General features: G+C 45.4%; 2 protein-coding genes across 8 annotated transcripts in view; one reads left to right on the top strand and one right to left on the bottom strand.

Moving 5' to 3' along the window:
- Nucleotides 1-15,543, bottom strand: part of tfb1m (transcription factor B1, mitochondrial) — a 70,161-nt gene that overhangs the window by 12,519 nt on the left and 42,099 nt on the right. The gene's annotated exons all lie outside the window — the stretch shown is intronic.
- LOC127615243 (claudin-20) lies at nt 8,781-13,536 on the top strand. Its single transcript, XM_052086874.1, has 2 exons — nt 8,781-9,251; nt 9,782-13,536. Exon 2 carries the CDS (start codon nt 9,928-9,930, stop codon nt 10,651-10,653), a length of 726 nt encoding a protein of 241 aa, XP_051942834.1. The 5' UTR covers nt 8,781-9,251; nt 9,782-9,927; the 3' UTR covers nt 10,654-13,536.

The following is a 15,543-nucleotide window of genomic DNA, read 5'->3' as shown; positions in this document are numbered from 1 at the left end:
AGACAAAGCTTATATTACTCACAGGAAGTGAAGAAAGACACAAATGAAGGTACTAAATCATACTTATTGGACCAACTGAAATTGGACAGCACACGAATGTGTTGCGGGCAGAGTGGTTGGGAAATAAATAGGAGCCTGTTCATGCGAGTCCATGCTAAGAGGACCCAGTCAAGGGAAAAATGTAGTTCTAAACACAAAGATAGTAAAAACACATGATATTCATCAAAACAACTATTTGCCTCAAAACAGGTGCTATACAGTGGATAGAAAAACTCTGCAGATCCCTTTCAAATGTCAGTTTAAAAAAAAAGTTCATTTCATTTCACCGTTAATGAGGCCTACAACCTGTACAACATAATTGATTATTACTTTACTTTGAGAGTGAAAGGAAAAACAGAATGAACCATACAAATTCAAACTCATGTCAAACGGAAGTCAACACGCCAATGTCACACTTGAAGTAACTCCAACTAACTTAATATTGTCGTAGCCTTTTCCTTACTTTGTTTGTTTTTTGCTTCTTAGCATAATCCTGACGGTTTTTGGTTAACACTGACTGCTATTTGGAACGATTCATTATTCCCTCCACTTGCCCTGAGGCCCCAGGCACCAAAGCATGAAGCTGTTCTCTGACACAGGGAAGGTGACGGTGCGAGTCTTACTGAATCTCAGTGCAGCATTTGATCATAACATACTGTTGAACCTGTTGAACCCTTGGGTGAGATTAAATGGAGCAGTCCTATCTTTCTTATCTTAAAAATGGTTCAGGTCCGACTTGGACGAAAGGTATTACTTTGTGACTATTGGACATTTTTAATCCGATCGAATTCTCATGACGAGGTGTCCCTTAAGGCTCGGACCTTGGACCCCTTCTGTTCACTGTATGACTCTGGGTCAAACGCTTCAGCCAATGATGGCTATCACAGTTATGAAGATGGCAAAGTCACTCTCTAAAACAGCCTTATTCCATCTGAAAAACATCCAGACTGAAGGGTTACATGCTCCAAGCAGACCATCAGAAATGTATCCATGCTTTTTTTATCTCCAGCAGACTTGATTACGCTAACGGTCTTTTGACTGAAGTCCCACAAAAGAGCATCAAACAGCCACAGCTCATTCAAAACGCCGCAGCTCGCTTTCTGACTAGAACAAAGAGATAAGAACATATTACTCCAGTCTTAAAGGCTTTACACTGGCTCCCAATTAGCTATGGAATAGATTTTAAAATTCTGCTACTGGTCTATATATCATGGTTGGGTCCTGAATACATTAAATAAATACTGATTGAATATAAACCCAGTAGGGCTCCGAGATCTGCAGACTTGGGTCAATTAGTGGAGCCCAGAGTTCCAAGTAAAGACGGTGAAGCTGCATTTAGCTGTTATGCTGCACACAAATGGAATAAGCCGCCAACAGAAGTGAAGTCAGCCCAGAGTCTAAATGATTTACAGTATATATTCAGATTCAATAAGTAGTTCTTTCTTTTCCTTTGAGTAATTTTTCATTTCTTTGCGTTCCTTTTAAAATGTTTCTAAAGTGTTCTGTTCATGTGTTGAAATGCTGGCATTGTACGTTCTTTTATTAATATTGCTCAGCTCATCTTGTTTTCTCTGCTTTGCATCTAAATATCGTTCACTGTTGGGTTTGTAAATGCTTTTAGGTGTTGGGACTTTGCCAGCGTGAAGCACAATTGAGCTGCTATGTGTTTGAAACGTGCTGTGAAAATAAAGATGCCTTGCTTTGGTGAATGAACTTCAGCCGACAATTTTAATCTGACTCAGAATTGTACGACTGCCGAGTGTGGACTTGAGTAACTGTGTGACAGAATATTGTCAATAGGGTGTCGTGGTGGAACCCCCGGCCCCCACGCAGGTGGTCCTCACCGGTGTTAGAGCTTGACAACTAGTGGAGGTGTTTGTCTCTCGATCCATCCCGTGTCAGGCCTAAGCTGACGTGACACGCTGTTGAGAGAAGTCGTGACAGACTCCGCAGAGTTGCTTGAGGAGCTCTCTCGCTTTTACCGACAAGCGCACACTCGCTGCTCTCCCTCTCTCTGTCCCTGATCGCTTGTTTGGCTCCAAAGGATCATCGTACTTCATCTTCTGAACACCAGAATGGAATCACACGAAACATCAGAAGACAATTTCATAATCCCGCATGTGGGCATTTGCTGTTCTTCCTTTGGAAACAGTGTTGGACATGAAGGTTATAGCTTAGTGGGGGTGGCGTGGGGTAGCACACAATCCGCAGTGTGTGTGTGTGTGTGTGTGTGTGTGTGTGTGTGTGTGTGTGTGTGTGTGTATGAACCAATGGCCTGGCAAGGCAGTGCACAGAGGAGCTTAGCACTCGTAGGTCTGCTACAAACACGCCACCAACATCAGTGGCATTAGTCGTTATCGTCATCATCATCATAATACATTTCATTCCCTTAAAGGGCTTTTCGGTTCTGGGTGCTTATCAAAGATCCATTAGGGAAGGGAACATCAATAACTGAGTGGTTCTGGGTTGGCAGGAACTTGCAAAGAGAGCTAAGTTGACTCCCACCATGAGCCATGCGAACAAGCACATAGAGGTGAAATTAAAATGACTTCAACTGAGTACCTCATGCTCCCCTGAAGCTTGAATTCTCAGATTTGGTGACTCACTCATTCTAAGCCGTCCTTTACAGTGCTAGAGTGCCGCTAGGTATGAAGCGAGGAAAAGCAAAGAGGTCCAAGGAATCATGATGGATTCTAAACAAGATGTTTAGAATTTTTTAAGCAAACAATTGTGGCTGCATTTAGCTGTGCTGGTAAAGCGCAGCACTATCTCTTATCTCATCTATAGATAGGCCTGGGTAGCCTCACCGCAGCATGAAGTGCAGTAATGGGACAACACTTTTGGAGCCTGATTGCCCGACAGCCGGGCTAGCGATGCCTGTGTGCTGGTGAATGCACCAAATTGGTTTTGCAGAATCTTGCCTTTGTTTGTTAACATCTCATTTCTAGACCAACTTTAGCTCAGAGTACATCGTCATGTCAAAAGGATGAGCGGCGAATGTCGATAATAGTGACCAGGAGTGCTGCTGTAAACGTTTGGTCGGAAGAGTGGAGAGCTTTATCAGAAGCCCTTTTTCCACCTGTCACAATACACAGGAGGGATTTGGCTTGACCGTATACTGACTATCTAAATTGAAAAACGGGTGCTGCGGTGATGCAAAGATCAGACCACCATCTGTTCCGGGGAAGCAATAGAAAACGCATGCGTATAATTCCACTCTGTGCAGAAATAATTAGGCCATTTATATTCCACACGCCATGATTTAAGAGAAGAGCACGGGGAAAAGTCAATATCGGAACTATATGGGCTGCGGCATTTCAGCCATCAGCTTGTCTGTGTCACTTTGCTATTATGATTTATGGATGGCCGTGCTACACAACTTGACGAGGTAGCCCCACCTAATATGATCCGCATCCTGCCATTAATCCTCCACCGATAACCTCAGCGTGCAATGAAACGCCACCGTAAATCACACGCCGCCATGACACCTGGCCTGAAACGTCAGATGCCTTGAACACCCTTCCGCTCTCATTCTCCCAAAGGCAAACAATATAAGGAACGGTGCGAGTGCCAACGCTGCGTGTGGGCTTGTGCGGGCAAAAACAAGCGATTCTTCCAAATGAGTTTGTTCGATAGGAATCGAGACCAAAGTGCAAGGAAATGCCGCGTCGCCATGACTTTTACCATTGAGCTCAATTGGTCACAGGCACGAAAAACAAACATTCACTCTTTAGTCATTCAGTGTAGCTAAACAAATGTTCTTTGGGGTCACATCAATATGAAAATTTGTTTCAGAATCAGAATCATCTTTATTGGCCAAGTATGTAGAACACACAAGGAATTTGTCTCCGGTATAACACGCTGCACGAGTATCATCGTAAACAACAAAATCATTGAACCATTTTAGAGTATACCGGTCGTTTTGTAGTACCATTTTGTAGTGCAAGAAGAGTGACTGCGTCAGTGACTGTTTAAGGAGTTAATGGCTAGAGGGAAGAAGCTGTTTAAGTGTCTACTGGATTTGGTGCGCATGGATCTGTAGCGTCTGCCTGAGAGGAGTGGCTGGAAAAGGTGGTGGGCAGAGTGCGGGGGACCCAGGAGGATTTTCCGTGCCCTGTACGATAACGCTGCCATTCCAGTCCAAGTGTACACCAAACACGCTGACCAAGATCACTTCAAGAGGTGGTCTTGGTCAGTTTACAAGTAAAGTCCGGTGCAGTTTGTTTCACTTCAACGCAAGTATGAGCACACAGCGTTCTCACTTCAGCTGAAATGATCTGCTCTTTGTGTCAAAGTAAGCTCGTGGTGGAAATCAATGAGCTTTTTGGTGAACAGAATAACGGTTCTTAAAAAGTGCACTAAAAGAGCATCAACACCTTCGAAGTGCTTTAAAATGTTTGCCGCTCCATCACATGTTCCTCACGCGTTATTGTGAATCGGAAGATTTGCTGCAAAGGGCTACAGTAAAAAGTTGACCGGACAGCATGGCTTGCCATAGTAGAGCGACTGAAGGCCAAATGTATGATGATTGCCCCCCTGAAGTAGAAGATGCCACATAGACACACTTGTACACTTCCATACTTCCATACACTGCCAGCAGAATCTCCTCCAGATCAACCCTAGGAAAACTAAGGAGTTGGTTGTGGATTTCTGCAGGAAAAAGTCCTCACCAGCACCGATGAACATCCAGGGTATGGACATAGAGAGGGTGACCTCCTACAAGTACCTTGGTGTTCTTCTCAACGACAAACTGGACTGGTCTACAAACACGGACACCCTGATTAGGAAAGGACAGAGCCGACTCTTCCTACTCAGGAAACTGAGGTCTTTTGGGGTTCAGGGGTCACTCCTTAAGACGTTCTATAACTCGGTGGTGGCCTCGGCCATCCATTATGGCATTGTCTGCTGGTCAGGCAGCATCTCGGCCCGGGACAGAAAGAGACTGGAGCGACTGGTCAGGAAGGCCAGTTCTGTCCTGGGTTGCTCCCTTGACACTCTGGAGGAGGTGGGCAACAGAAGGATGCTAACTAAGCTAAAAGCTATGATGGCCAGTCCCTCCCACCCCCTCCAGACCGCCCTGACAGCACTTGGTAGCTCCTTCAGCCAGAGACTGTTACACCCGCGCTGCAAGAAGGAGAGATACCGACGCTCGTTCCTACCGACTGCTGTCAGGCTGATGAATAAAAAATAACAATCATAATAATAATAATAATTTTTATCCATTTGTGTTCATATTGTATTTAATTGAAAGATGTTTGTTGTTTTTTTTCTCTCTTCTTTCTTCTTTCTACATACATTCTTGCTGCTGGAGGCTGTAAATTTCCCCATTGTGGGACGAATAAAGGATATCTTATCTTATCTTATCTTATCTTATATTTTATATGTTTGACCTTCCCGAAGCTCAGGGCTAACCTCTATTACCGCGTTGCTATTCTGTCTATGCTATTCTCCTCTCGTCTCCTCTTTCCAATTTCCGCCAATATCATGACAACATTTCCACCGGTGGTGTTTCATCTGTAATTTGTCCCGCCCGTCAAATGGAAATGTAAGGGCAGGAGGCCCAGCGGGCATCAGCCACCTTGCTACCTCAACCACCAACACTTGTGCTTGCATAATGACTGGTACTGAGAAAAACCGAGGGGGCCGGAAATGCTGGAAAGCTATATTGGGAAAGCCAGGAGAGGATATGTGGGAGACGAGCTCACAGAGATGTTGCAACCCCCCCAAAAAATAGAAGATTTACATTAATCATGAAGGCACCTTGAGAAGGCAACCCCCGCATAGGCACAAAAAGGCAGGCTCGCAAGAAGCAGTCAAAGTCATCTCATATACAAGTCTGATGTTGCTCGCGGGCTTTCGAGAGGAAGGGCTTTGGCTTCCTGTCCAGGCAGCCCAGCAGACTTCCCATGGAACGGCCCAAGGCATGCAAGAGGACAACAGACCTGATCGGCTCCTCTGCGAGCCGCTTCCTCACACAAGATCACAAAGTGCCGAAAGTTGCCCGATACCTTCCATGGCTTGTTTAAACCAGTTCAGCTTTGTAACCTTAACTGACAAGATGTCACATTCACATTTGAGACGGCTTCGCACCTCGGCATGCTACAAGGCTGCGCTTGACAGTGACATAACAGCTATCACGTCACACCTTTGCGCCTTCGCTGTGAACCAACTGCCTTGGCGGGACCGTCGTGGAAACCAATTACACAAGGGGCCACGTAAAAGGAGGAAAATGCTAATTGAACGATAAAAGACCCTCATGCGGGTCATGCAATAGCGTGACTGGTCGCGCTTTGCTGCAGAAAGACTGGAAGAACTCTGCCGTGAGGTGATAAAGAAAAGGGGGATGGGGGGGCGCAACCCATGCTTTTAATAGCCTGGGAAATCTCACACATCGCAGAGGCACACATCTGCACTAGCCCAATGTATGTTAACTGCATTTTGCTCTTTTTCCTCTTGCACCTTTCCTGGGCCTTTCTTCTTTAACCTACTTATTTATTTATCATGTTCCCCAAGGAGCAACACCAGTATCAGCACTTAGGATCTCATCAGTTACAAGGAGACAGGTCTCTCACACACACACACACACACACACACACACGACCGGCTACAGAAAAGTGGAAAGACATTTTTTTTCACGAGCCGTGACGGCGCAGAACGAATGTCACATCTGAGGCGATGCAATTTGCACAACTGCATCTTTGAATCAAATTTTGAGTCTCTTCCGGGGAACTAACGAAATGATTTGTCAATAGGGGGAGAAAAAAAAAAACAAATCAATAAATAAACAGCACACAACGCAAATCAACCAATTTGAAAGGAATGGTTGCAAATTGCAATGGTCGATGCCCGCAGCATTAGATGAGAGTTGAAGCATTGCTTTTGCGGATATGGCCATGACAAAACATCTGCGTGCCAAACGGTATCAGTCCACCAGTCATGTTTGTGTGCTCCCTCAATTTGTCCTCTTTGTCATTCAGGAATCCAGAATGTCCTTGTTTGTCACACCCTGCCCTCCTCTATGCCCTCCACTGAAGAGAAGCGATAAGCAGACACGTACCGGCGAGCAGTTGGGAGGTCAAGTCCAAAACCGACTGATCCCTGATGAGAATGATTCGCGAGGGGAGCTTTTGTTTGTATGTGTTGAAGTTTCATTGCTGTGCAATGAAACTAAACAAATCCCATTAAGAAAACAGCTGACCAGTCGCTGGCGCAGCAAATAGCAAGGCATCTGCAAGCCACAGTGCAGTGGCAGATTCAAACACGTTAATGAAACAACAGAAGCAATTTTGAGTTCACTCACATTTTTTATCCTCCTCAAATATTTTGCCTCTTACAAAAAAAAACAAAAAAAAAAGAATCAAACGATGTATTGTTCTGAGTAGACTGCAGCTTCGAACTGCAGCTACGGGGAACTCCAACCACACAATTCATCACTGGCAGAGTTGCGACTGAGCATTATCATCTTTGCAAGGGCAGATCATTTGGTACGGCTCTTGGATTTGATCTCATTAGCTTGTACAGCTGTCCCTAACGATGTGGGTGGTGATTGTACAGCAGGATGAAATGAACATGTTATAAATTTTACAAATTAGTATCCATTTATTATTATTATTTTTTTAGGTTTTTCATTGAAATGCGTCATATATAGAGAAAGGTATTGAAATATCCATTATGAATACAAGAGAAAATTGACACAAGAGTGCCAGGGTGTGGATGTATATAATCCCGATACAAACCAAAATTGTAAAAATATCACGGTTAAGGGTAAAGTATGAGCCTTAATGGAGACTTCTTACTTTTTTCTTTTCTGATTGATATAAAAATGATTTAGTAGATATAAAGACATAACGGGGTAGGACTAGATAAGTTTTTTACTTCATCCTACTCCCTTGAACATAATAACTGTGTTGAATGAAGACTGATTTCTTTCTTTTTACTTTTTTTATCTAACTTATTTTCTGTCAAATTATTACTGTATATGTTTTATGTTAAATAAACAAACAAACAAACAAGAAAACAAATATATTTGGCATTACAGTTTACGTGATGGCAAACTGTGGCTTAACATCAGCGAAAAAATCCTGCTCATGTAAACAAAGGTTGAACGAACAGAAGTACCAAAAGTGCTCACAGACATGTGAGTAAACGTACAGATAGATGCTTAAAGAAGACTCTGGTGAAAGTATAAATACGGATTCAAAAAAAAAAAAAGTAGAGTCATAAAAGGTACACAGTACAGTGTTTTATCCAATTAGACAGATTATTTAGGAACACCAGAAGGTTATGCTTTTTAGCTTGACAAAGTATTCGCCGCAAATCATTCTCGGAGCCGACAACATCAAACGATTCTCGTCGATAAGGCCATGAATGGGGAATGTTTTTCTTCTCAAATGCGTTATGCCCTCGTCATCAGTGCTCCCTGGCTCCTGGCACTTCATGGTGCTGCTGTCCCCGTTTTATTTTTCTACCTGATCTCTGTCTCTGAAAACTCAATCAAGATGTCAACCTCGGTTGGCGTTACTGATAAAGAATAAAAAGTACAAAAGTAAATACCCAAATTAAATGCAGATGGCTGAAAAATACGACCTTAAAGTGATGTAGTATTTAGGTACAGTGGCCACCGATATTCATGACAATTTTTGTTGTTGTTGTTGTTGTCAGTTCACACCATTCACGCTTCAAGATACTGTAGGTACAGAATAGAGACCATGATATGTGAAGTTCTGGATAGCAAACAAGGAAAAAAATAGACATGTACGTTCGGTTATTTGTAATATAGCAGTGCGTGTTTGTTTGATTGACATTTGTTGACAGGCTGCGCACACAGTTGGGAGCACACACACATACACACACACAGTGACAGACGCGCGCACACCGGGGAGGAGAGAAAGGCGAGAAGAGGAGAGAGGAGGGGGGCGGTTGGGGTGTGGGTGAGCGATCGAGAATACAGAGCGCCAGAACACCGCGGCTCTTCCTCCCCAGCAGGCTCCGGTCCAGCCTGTGTGGTCCTTCGGGCTCGGGTGTGCTCTCTTCCGCTGTTGCTAAGGAGATGGACGTCTCGAACGGAGCTGCGGTCCGGGCTGAATTGTCCACATCGTCCCCTCCTCAACAACCGGCTGTCGTTCAGCGTGCAACGCGTGTATGTGTGTTTCCCGGAACCATCGTGAACAACGTGACGCCTCAGTGGCAGCTCTGCAGCAGCAGCAGCCAGGGTAAGACCGATCGTTTCACAGGGATGTAAAAAACGAGATAAGGCGATCACTTCCTCATTAGAGACGAGATAATTGGTCTAATTTATTTGAACAAATATTCTTCTGGAATGAGTGGACTGAGAAAGTTTGCTGTCACATGACTTAAGTGAATGTCATGTTTTTGTTTGTTTGTTTTTATGCTTGTAAAAACTGACCTGTCCGCGAAAAGCACTGAAATCTCAGGAAGGTAAGGTAAAGGCACTGCAGCGTTCCGTCTACATATCCGTTGGGCAATGCAAATCGCACAAAGTCATTTTTCCCTCTCCGCTACCAGCACTGTGGAAGTCACAGGAGAGGACATGGAAAACGCACGCATGCACAATACGTCCCTTTATTTTTGCTTACCTAGTGTCAGGCACAGTCAGCTCTTATTGCTTCTCCTTTGTTTCCAGCCAGTAATGTGCATCAGTGTTGAGCTGAATGAGGGGAGAGGGGAGGCAGTGCGAGGCAGCCACTCTGTCCCTTTTCTCATTCGTGTCTCCCTCCTCCAGACCAGTGGAGCTGCAGCCGAGGAGCTGAAGAGGCGAGGGTTTGACCGGCGGCCGCTCGGCGTCCAAGACAGACAGCGGAGAGACACGGGGGGGATTTCGGCGAATGCTACCTGGCCAAGACGTCGACTTAAGCTTGACAAGGGAGCATGGCGTCCACGGGCATGCAGATATTTGGATTTGTGCTGGCGCTGTTGGGCATCATGGGTGCAATGGTGGCCACTCTGCTGCCCAACTGGAAGGTGAGCGCCGACGTGGGCTCCAACATCATCACGGCCATCTCCCAGATGCAGGGACTGTGGATGGACTGCACGTGGTACAGCACTGGAATGTTCAGCTGCACACTGAAGTACTCCGTGCTTTCGCTTCCTGCGTACTTGCAGACTGCGCGCACCACCATGGTGCTGTGCTGCGTGCTGGCGGCCATGGGCCTGTGCCTGGCGTCCCTGGGGCTCAAGTGTACGCGGTGGGGAGGGGGGCGGCGCTCCAAGCGGCACGCCGCCATCGCCAGCGGGGGCTGCTTTGTTACCGCCGGCTTTCTGTGTCTGGTGCCCGCTTCCTGGTTTACCAACGAGGTCATCACCAACTTCCTGGACTCCACCGTGCCCGAGAGCAATAAGTTTGAGCCCGGGGGTGCCGTGTACGTGGCCTTCGTTTCAGCCGGGTTCCTCCTCATGGGGGGCTCCATCTTCTGCATGTCCTGCTCGGGGAAGAGGCACGGCCCCCAGGATCTGGTCCTGCTTCCCCCGCCTGACAAATTGCTACTGCAGCAACAGCAGCAACAGCTGCTCCAACAACAGGAGCTCCAGCATCAGTATTGCTCTCTCTCCCCGCTGGATAATAAGACGGGCTACAGCCTGCAAGACTACGTCTAGGTCAGCAGTGTTGCGTATGCACCAGCTTACAGGAGAGGCGGAGGAGTGGACCATCGCAGATTATGCTTTAAGAGTCGGATGTGCTGCTCTTGTGTCTTGCTCCTGTCTTTCTTCTTGTTTCGCAAGCACAACCAGCGGGGGTAATCTCTGAGCAGCACCTTGGAACAAACAGACTGACGGCGTCACGAGCACCGATGAGGTGCTGCACAATCCCAGGGAGCCGCAAACCAAATGCAAGACATCCTGCATCGGTAAATCACTGGGAGGGCTCCCAGGGGAGTGGATTAAGCAAATAGGAAGTTTTTCTCCCCCCCCCCTCACCCCCTGCCAAAGGTTTGAATCAAAAGAAAAAAAATAAGCAATCACTTAGCTGCTATTCACAATCTTTTGGAGCTCTCTCGATTGACAACAAATGCAGTAGGTGGACGTCCTTTCATATACGGCCATATTCTTGTTTGCTGTTCCAGTGACTTTGATGTCTTGCCGCTAAGCATGTCGTGTGGAGCCTGTCTTGTGTTTCAATACAGCGGGATGATCGGTAGAAGTCCGAGACATAGCCACACAATATGCCTGTGCCTGAAAAAGCTGTTAGCGTGTGGAAAGTGCTCAAAGCGGAGAAGAAGGAGGAGGAGACGTGGGCTGCTGGGCAGGATTTGAGCAAATGCAGACAAACAGATGCCTGCTCTCCTCCTCTCGGCAGGTGGAAAAGCGGTAGAGATGGAGAGAAACGAACGGCAGCTGAGATTGAATCCTTGAGGGGACCATGTGGGAGTGGGCTAGCTGTTATCATAGTGCCATCCTGAAAACACTCTGTCGCTAAGGTGCCAATTCTGGCCAAAGTAACCATTACTGACACACACACGCACACACGGATACCAGCGCCCCATGAGACATGAACTTCCCCCACTCCTCCATATACTAGTCTCTGTCCTTACAGAAACATTAACACACATGCTCATGCTGTTTTTTTTTTTTTTTGCATGTTTTCGCCCCTGTCGTCCTCCTCCATGCTACCATGGAAACCAAATTATTGTCTAAGAGCTGGTGCTTGTCAGCCAAGTGATTTGTTTGTGGTAGGACAGCATTTTTTTTATATTTAGCTTTGTCCCCATTGTTCCATAAGCTTCAATCAGAGCCTCTGTGTACACGACTTAGTCTAATCCCCTTTATTAGCCAGCGAGAAGAGGCAGCATCCATGTTAAATTGTTTAGAGCTTTTTTTTTCCTTGCCTGGATGCATTCAGAGGCTAGAGTGGTATAGAGGCAAACGTGCGGCAGCCCAAAAAAATATTTGAATCATTCTCCATACGCGACCTGTTTCCCAAACGTGTCAGCAAGGAGGCTTCACCTGCAGAAGGTCTCAAGAGTCTTAAATGGGAGCCGGTTGACGGCTATCACCATCGCCGCCGTCCCCACCACACACAAACACACATTCTCTGTCCTGCTTCCGTCACACGTCACATGGATGCCATGGCAGAGGGGAAAACTCTGATACATGTTGAAAGCATGACCTAACACACACACACACACACACACACACACACACACACGTTCGCTGACCTATTCAAATGTAAGGGCACTGTTGCGCTTTCACACGTTGCTATACCAGTGTGCGTGTACGCTTTTCTGTTATAATGTGGACACGTTTTGGCAGTGATGCATTGGACCGCACAGTTTCTTCCTTCTCTCTCTCAAAAAAAAAAAAAAAACGCTGAGCTTTCTGTGGAGCGAGCAGATGGCTAAGCCCAGCTCGCCACCTGCAGGCCGCTGCCGTCACACCACAAGGCATCACTATGGGAATCATCTGCAGCGCTGGCATCCCTCCGGGACCAGGTTTCTCCACCATCTTGTCCAAGCTTCTCCAACAGAGCTGGTCTGCTGACAATAAATCAGTGCCCTGGCACCAGAACCAATGCAATAAACAAAAAAAATGCTAAGAATGTGCCATGTCATCAACTAATACTGACGCTTCAAGAATGTGCCAAATACTGTAGTCTCATGATGACATTTTATTACGACCCGGAATCCTTTATCTTTATTTTTCTAACGTGTTTTATGTACTTGTATTGTACATTAGCGAATGTTTTATGGATTTATTCTGCCAGACTAAGTCTCAAGTCAAACAGATGCTTGTGTGCAGTCCAGGGCGGCTTTCGAGGGTTATTTCAAATCCTCTTTATTCGTGATTTCCCAAAGCACAGTGAGAGTCACTAAAGCATGAGCGTGGGGAGGACACGGGTGTGGTATTTTCTTAACAAATGTATTCATTCAGGAGTATTCAAGGGTCTGTGGCAGCTGTACACAAGTATCTACGTGTTTGTTTATGCTGAGGGACTTGGAATTCCCTCAACTTGTTCCAATAGAAGATACAATACCATGATCATACCATATCTTCTTTATAAGAAGAGAACTCCAATGCACCTTTTTCTGTCTTTCTATTTTGGGAGTAGTTTGTTTCAAATGGTTGAGCATTTCAAGCTCCCTGCACCAGTACAAACACAACACAAGTGGCACTCCAAAAGGAAAAAAAAAGGGAATGACATCTGACCACTCCAGCAGGGAGTTATGAGCTAGAGGTTCCTCTTTTGTGTGTGTGTCTTTGTAGCTTGATATCAGCACGCAATTTCATTAGCTTAGAAATGGCCAGAGTGCAAATTGGTCCTAAGAATTTCAAGTTACAAATGTGCATAGAAACTGTACCAATACTGTACCAATTTATCATTTTTGATAAACTGCAGCTTATTTTTGTGGATGCTTTAGCACTTCTTACTTTGCCAGAGCATAATTGTAATGATGAGCAGCTCACAAGTTCTGAAACAGTTGTCTCAATGTGCTTGTGCAAGTAGTTCTATTTTTTACTAATAAAACTATTTTATGAAAGCAAGACGCCTGCTGGGGTATGTTACACGTCTGGCTAATAAGCGTGAAGACAGTTACCAGTCTTGCCAAATGTACAGATTGAAGGATGGTACGGGCTGTGCTGAGTGCAGCCGGCCAGCCGGGCTGTTCTTACGCAGCACAGCACCCTGGGGAGCAGCGGCATTGGTTTGACTGTATGCATCCATAATACATGGTCGTGTGCAAATGGCTTTTGAAAAAGAAAAAAGAAAGAAAGAATTCTACTCTGAATGTCACACCCGAGCTCATCGAGCGTTTCCTCACGGATGTGACAGCATGAATAATAACCTTCCATGGAATTAAAGGGAAGCGGGGAGATGAATTTGGGATTTGTCCTACGTAAAGAAGAAGGTGCTTTTTCAAGTAAAATTCATTACTGTATGAAAATATGTATATTTGAAAAATGCAATTTTGCGGTGGTGGGGGATCAGATTAGCAACATTTGTATTTCACATCCATCCATTTTCTGTATCACTTGTACTCCATGTGATCGTGGGTGAACTGGAGCCTATCCGAGATGACTTTGGGCTAAGACGCCCGTGGACAATTTAGTGTTTTCAATGAACCCAGAGTGCATTATTTTGCAAGGCGGGAGGAAGCCAAACAACCCGTCAGGCACAGGAAGCACAAGCTAACTCCACAAAACAAGACCTGCGATGAGAACTTGACCCTACAGCCCAGAGGTGCTAACTACTCCACCACCATGCTGCCCGTATTTGGATTTAACAGTTAAAGAGGATTACGGTTAAGATCTTTCATGATCGTAACCGTTTACTTTGCATGGCATTTAACACATCACGGGAGTGAACACGGCAAGTAGAGTAAATTACCCGACACAGGGGACAGTTTTCCAGCGCTCTAGAATACTGTAGTCTATGTATTATTATTTTTCTTCTTCTCATTATTATTATTATTATTACAGTATTATCACTGGCAGTTTTACATGTGTTGTTGCAGGAAAAAAATGGGTTTGGCCTTTTATTACAATTTATCAGAGCTCGAGGAGCATCAAACTGAGAGGAAACTCCTGAAACAAACAGAATATTTTCACATTCTCACAAGAGTGCAGCTCGAATAGCTGCTACTCTCGTGGGAAAAACACTAATAAGATCTGCTCCTCCGTGTATTTAACCTACATTCTCCATCAAAGACTCCCACCTTGAGTTGCCGCAATGACAGATCTGAACATGAACTTAGACGAGTGGGTGGTGAACTGTCGACACTTCCAAGCAGGGGCCTCTCTTTTGAACGTAGCCCACGTCACATTCGTACATGTCTTTTTTTCTGTCTTCTTCATCTACAAATAACCTTCTCGCTACTATGGACAAACAGAAAGAGTAGGACGTAATGACCCGAACGCGGCACACTCCACCAGTCATGCTGGCGAGGATGGGGGAGACATCCGTGCGTCCGAAATGCAGTGGAAATCTCCAGTAAATAGCCTACGGGTGTCACCGCTCTGTGTTTTAAACGGCTATTAACTCATTCGGTACCAGCCAATTCTAGACCAAGTCTGAAAAGACGTTTAAAAACGTCTTTGGGAGTGAATGAGTTAAGCTTGCGAATGATCATACTCGAGATATAATGTTCCTATCGACGCCGCGGCGGTGGGTGACCTTCCTTTGTTTGGAGGTACCCATAGTCCCGGTGCAAATGCAAAGCTGGGTAACCAAGGCAGCGACCTTGACAGCCCAGTAAACTGCTGACGAAGTCAGTACACACTATGGGGTCGACAAAGGGACTACGTGGAAGAAAACAATACACTGTGACAGTTCAAAAGGAGACCGCTTAATATTTCAGCACGAGGCGACATGTGAGGGAATGGTAGCCAGGTGATGCTAAATGTATTTTTTGAGAGCGGGGTGGATGCCGTTATCTGTATGAAACATGTGAATAATAAATTCAAACGAATAATGCTCCATGCTGACATTATCCATTTAATTCAACGCAAATGTCTCTGTTGATTTGTGGCTCTTTTCTGTGTTTCTCTCCG

This window comes from Hippocampus zosterae, chromosome 14 (genome assembly GCF_025434085.1).
Source record: "Hippocampus zosterae strain Florida chromosome 14, ASM2543408v3, whole genome shotgun sequence".
Classification (NCBI taxonomy): Eukaryota; Metazoa; Chordata; class Actinopteri; order Syngnathiformes; family Syngnathidae; genus Hippocampus; species Hippocampus zosterae.
This window is presented reverse-complemented; position numbering and strand designations above follow the sequence as displayed.

Excerpts from the sequence above, each read along its gene's own strand:
- LOC127615243 (XM_052086874.1), top strand. The coding sequence starts at position 9,928 with ATGGCGTCCACGGGCATGCAGATATTTGGATTTGTGCTGGCGCTGTTG.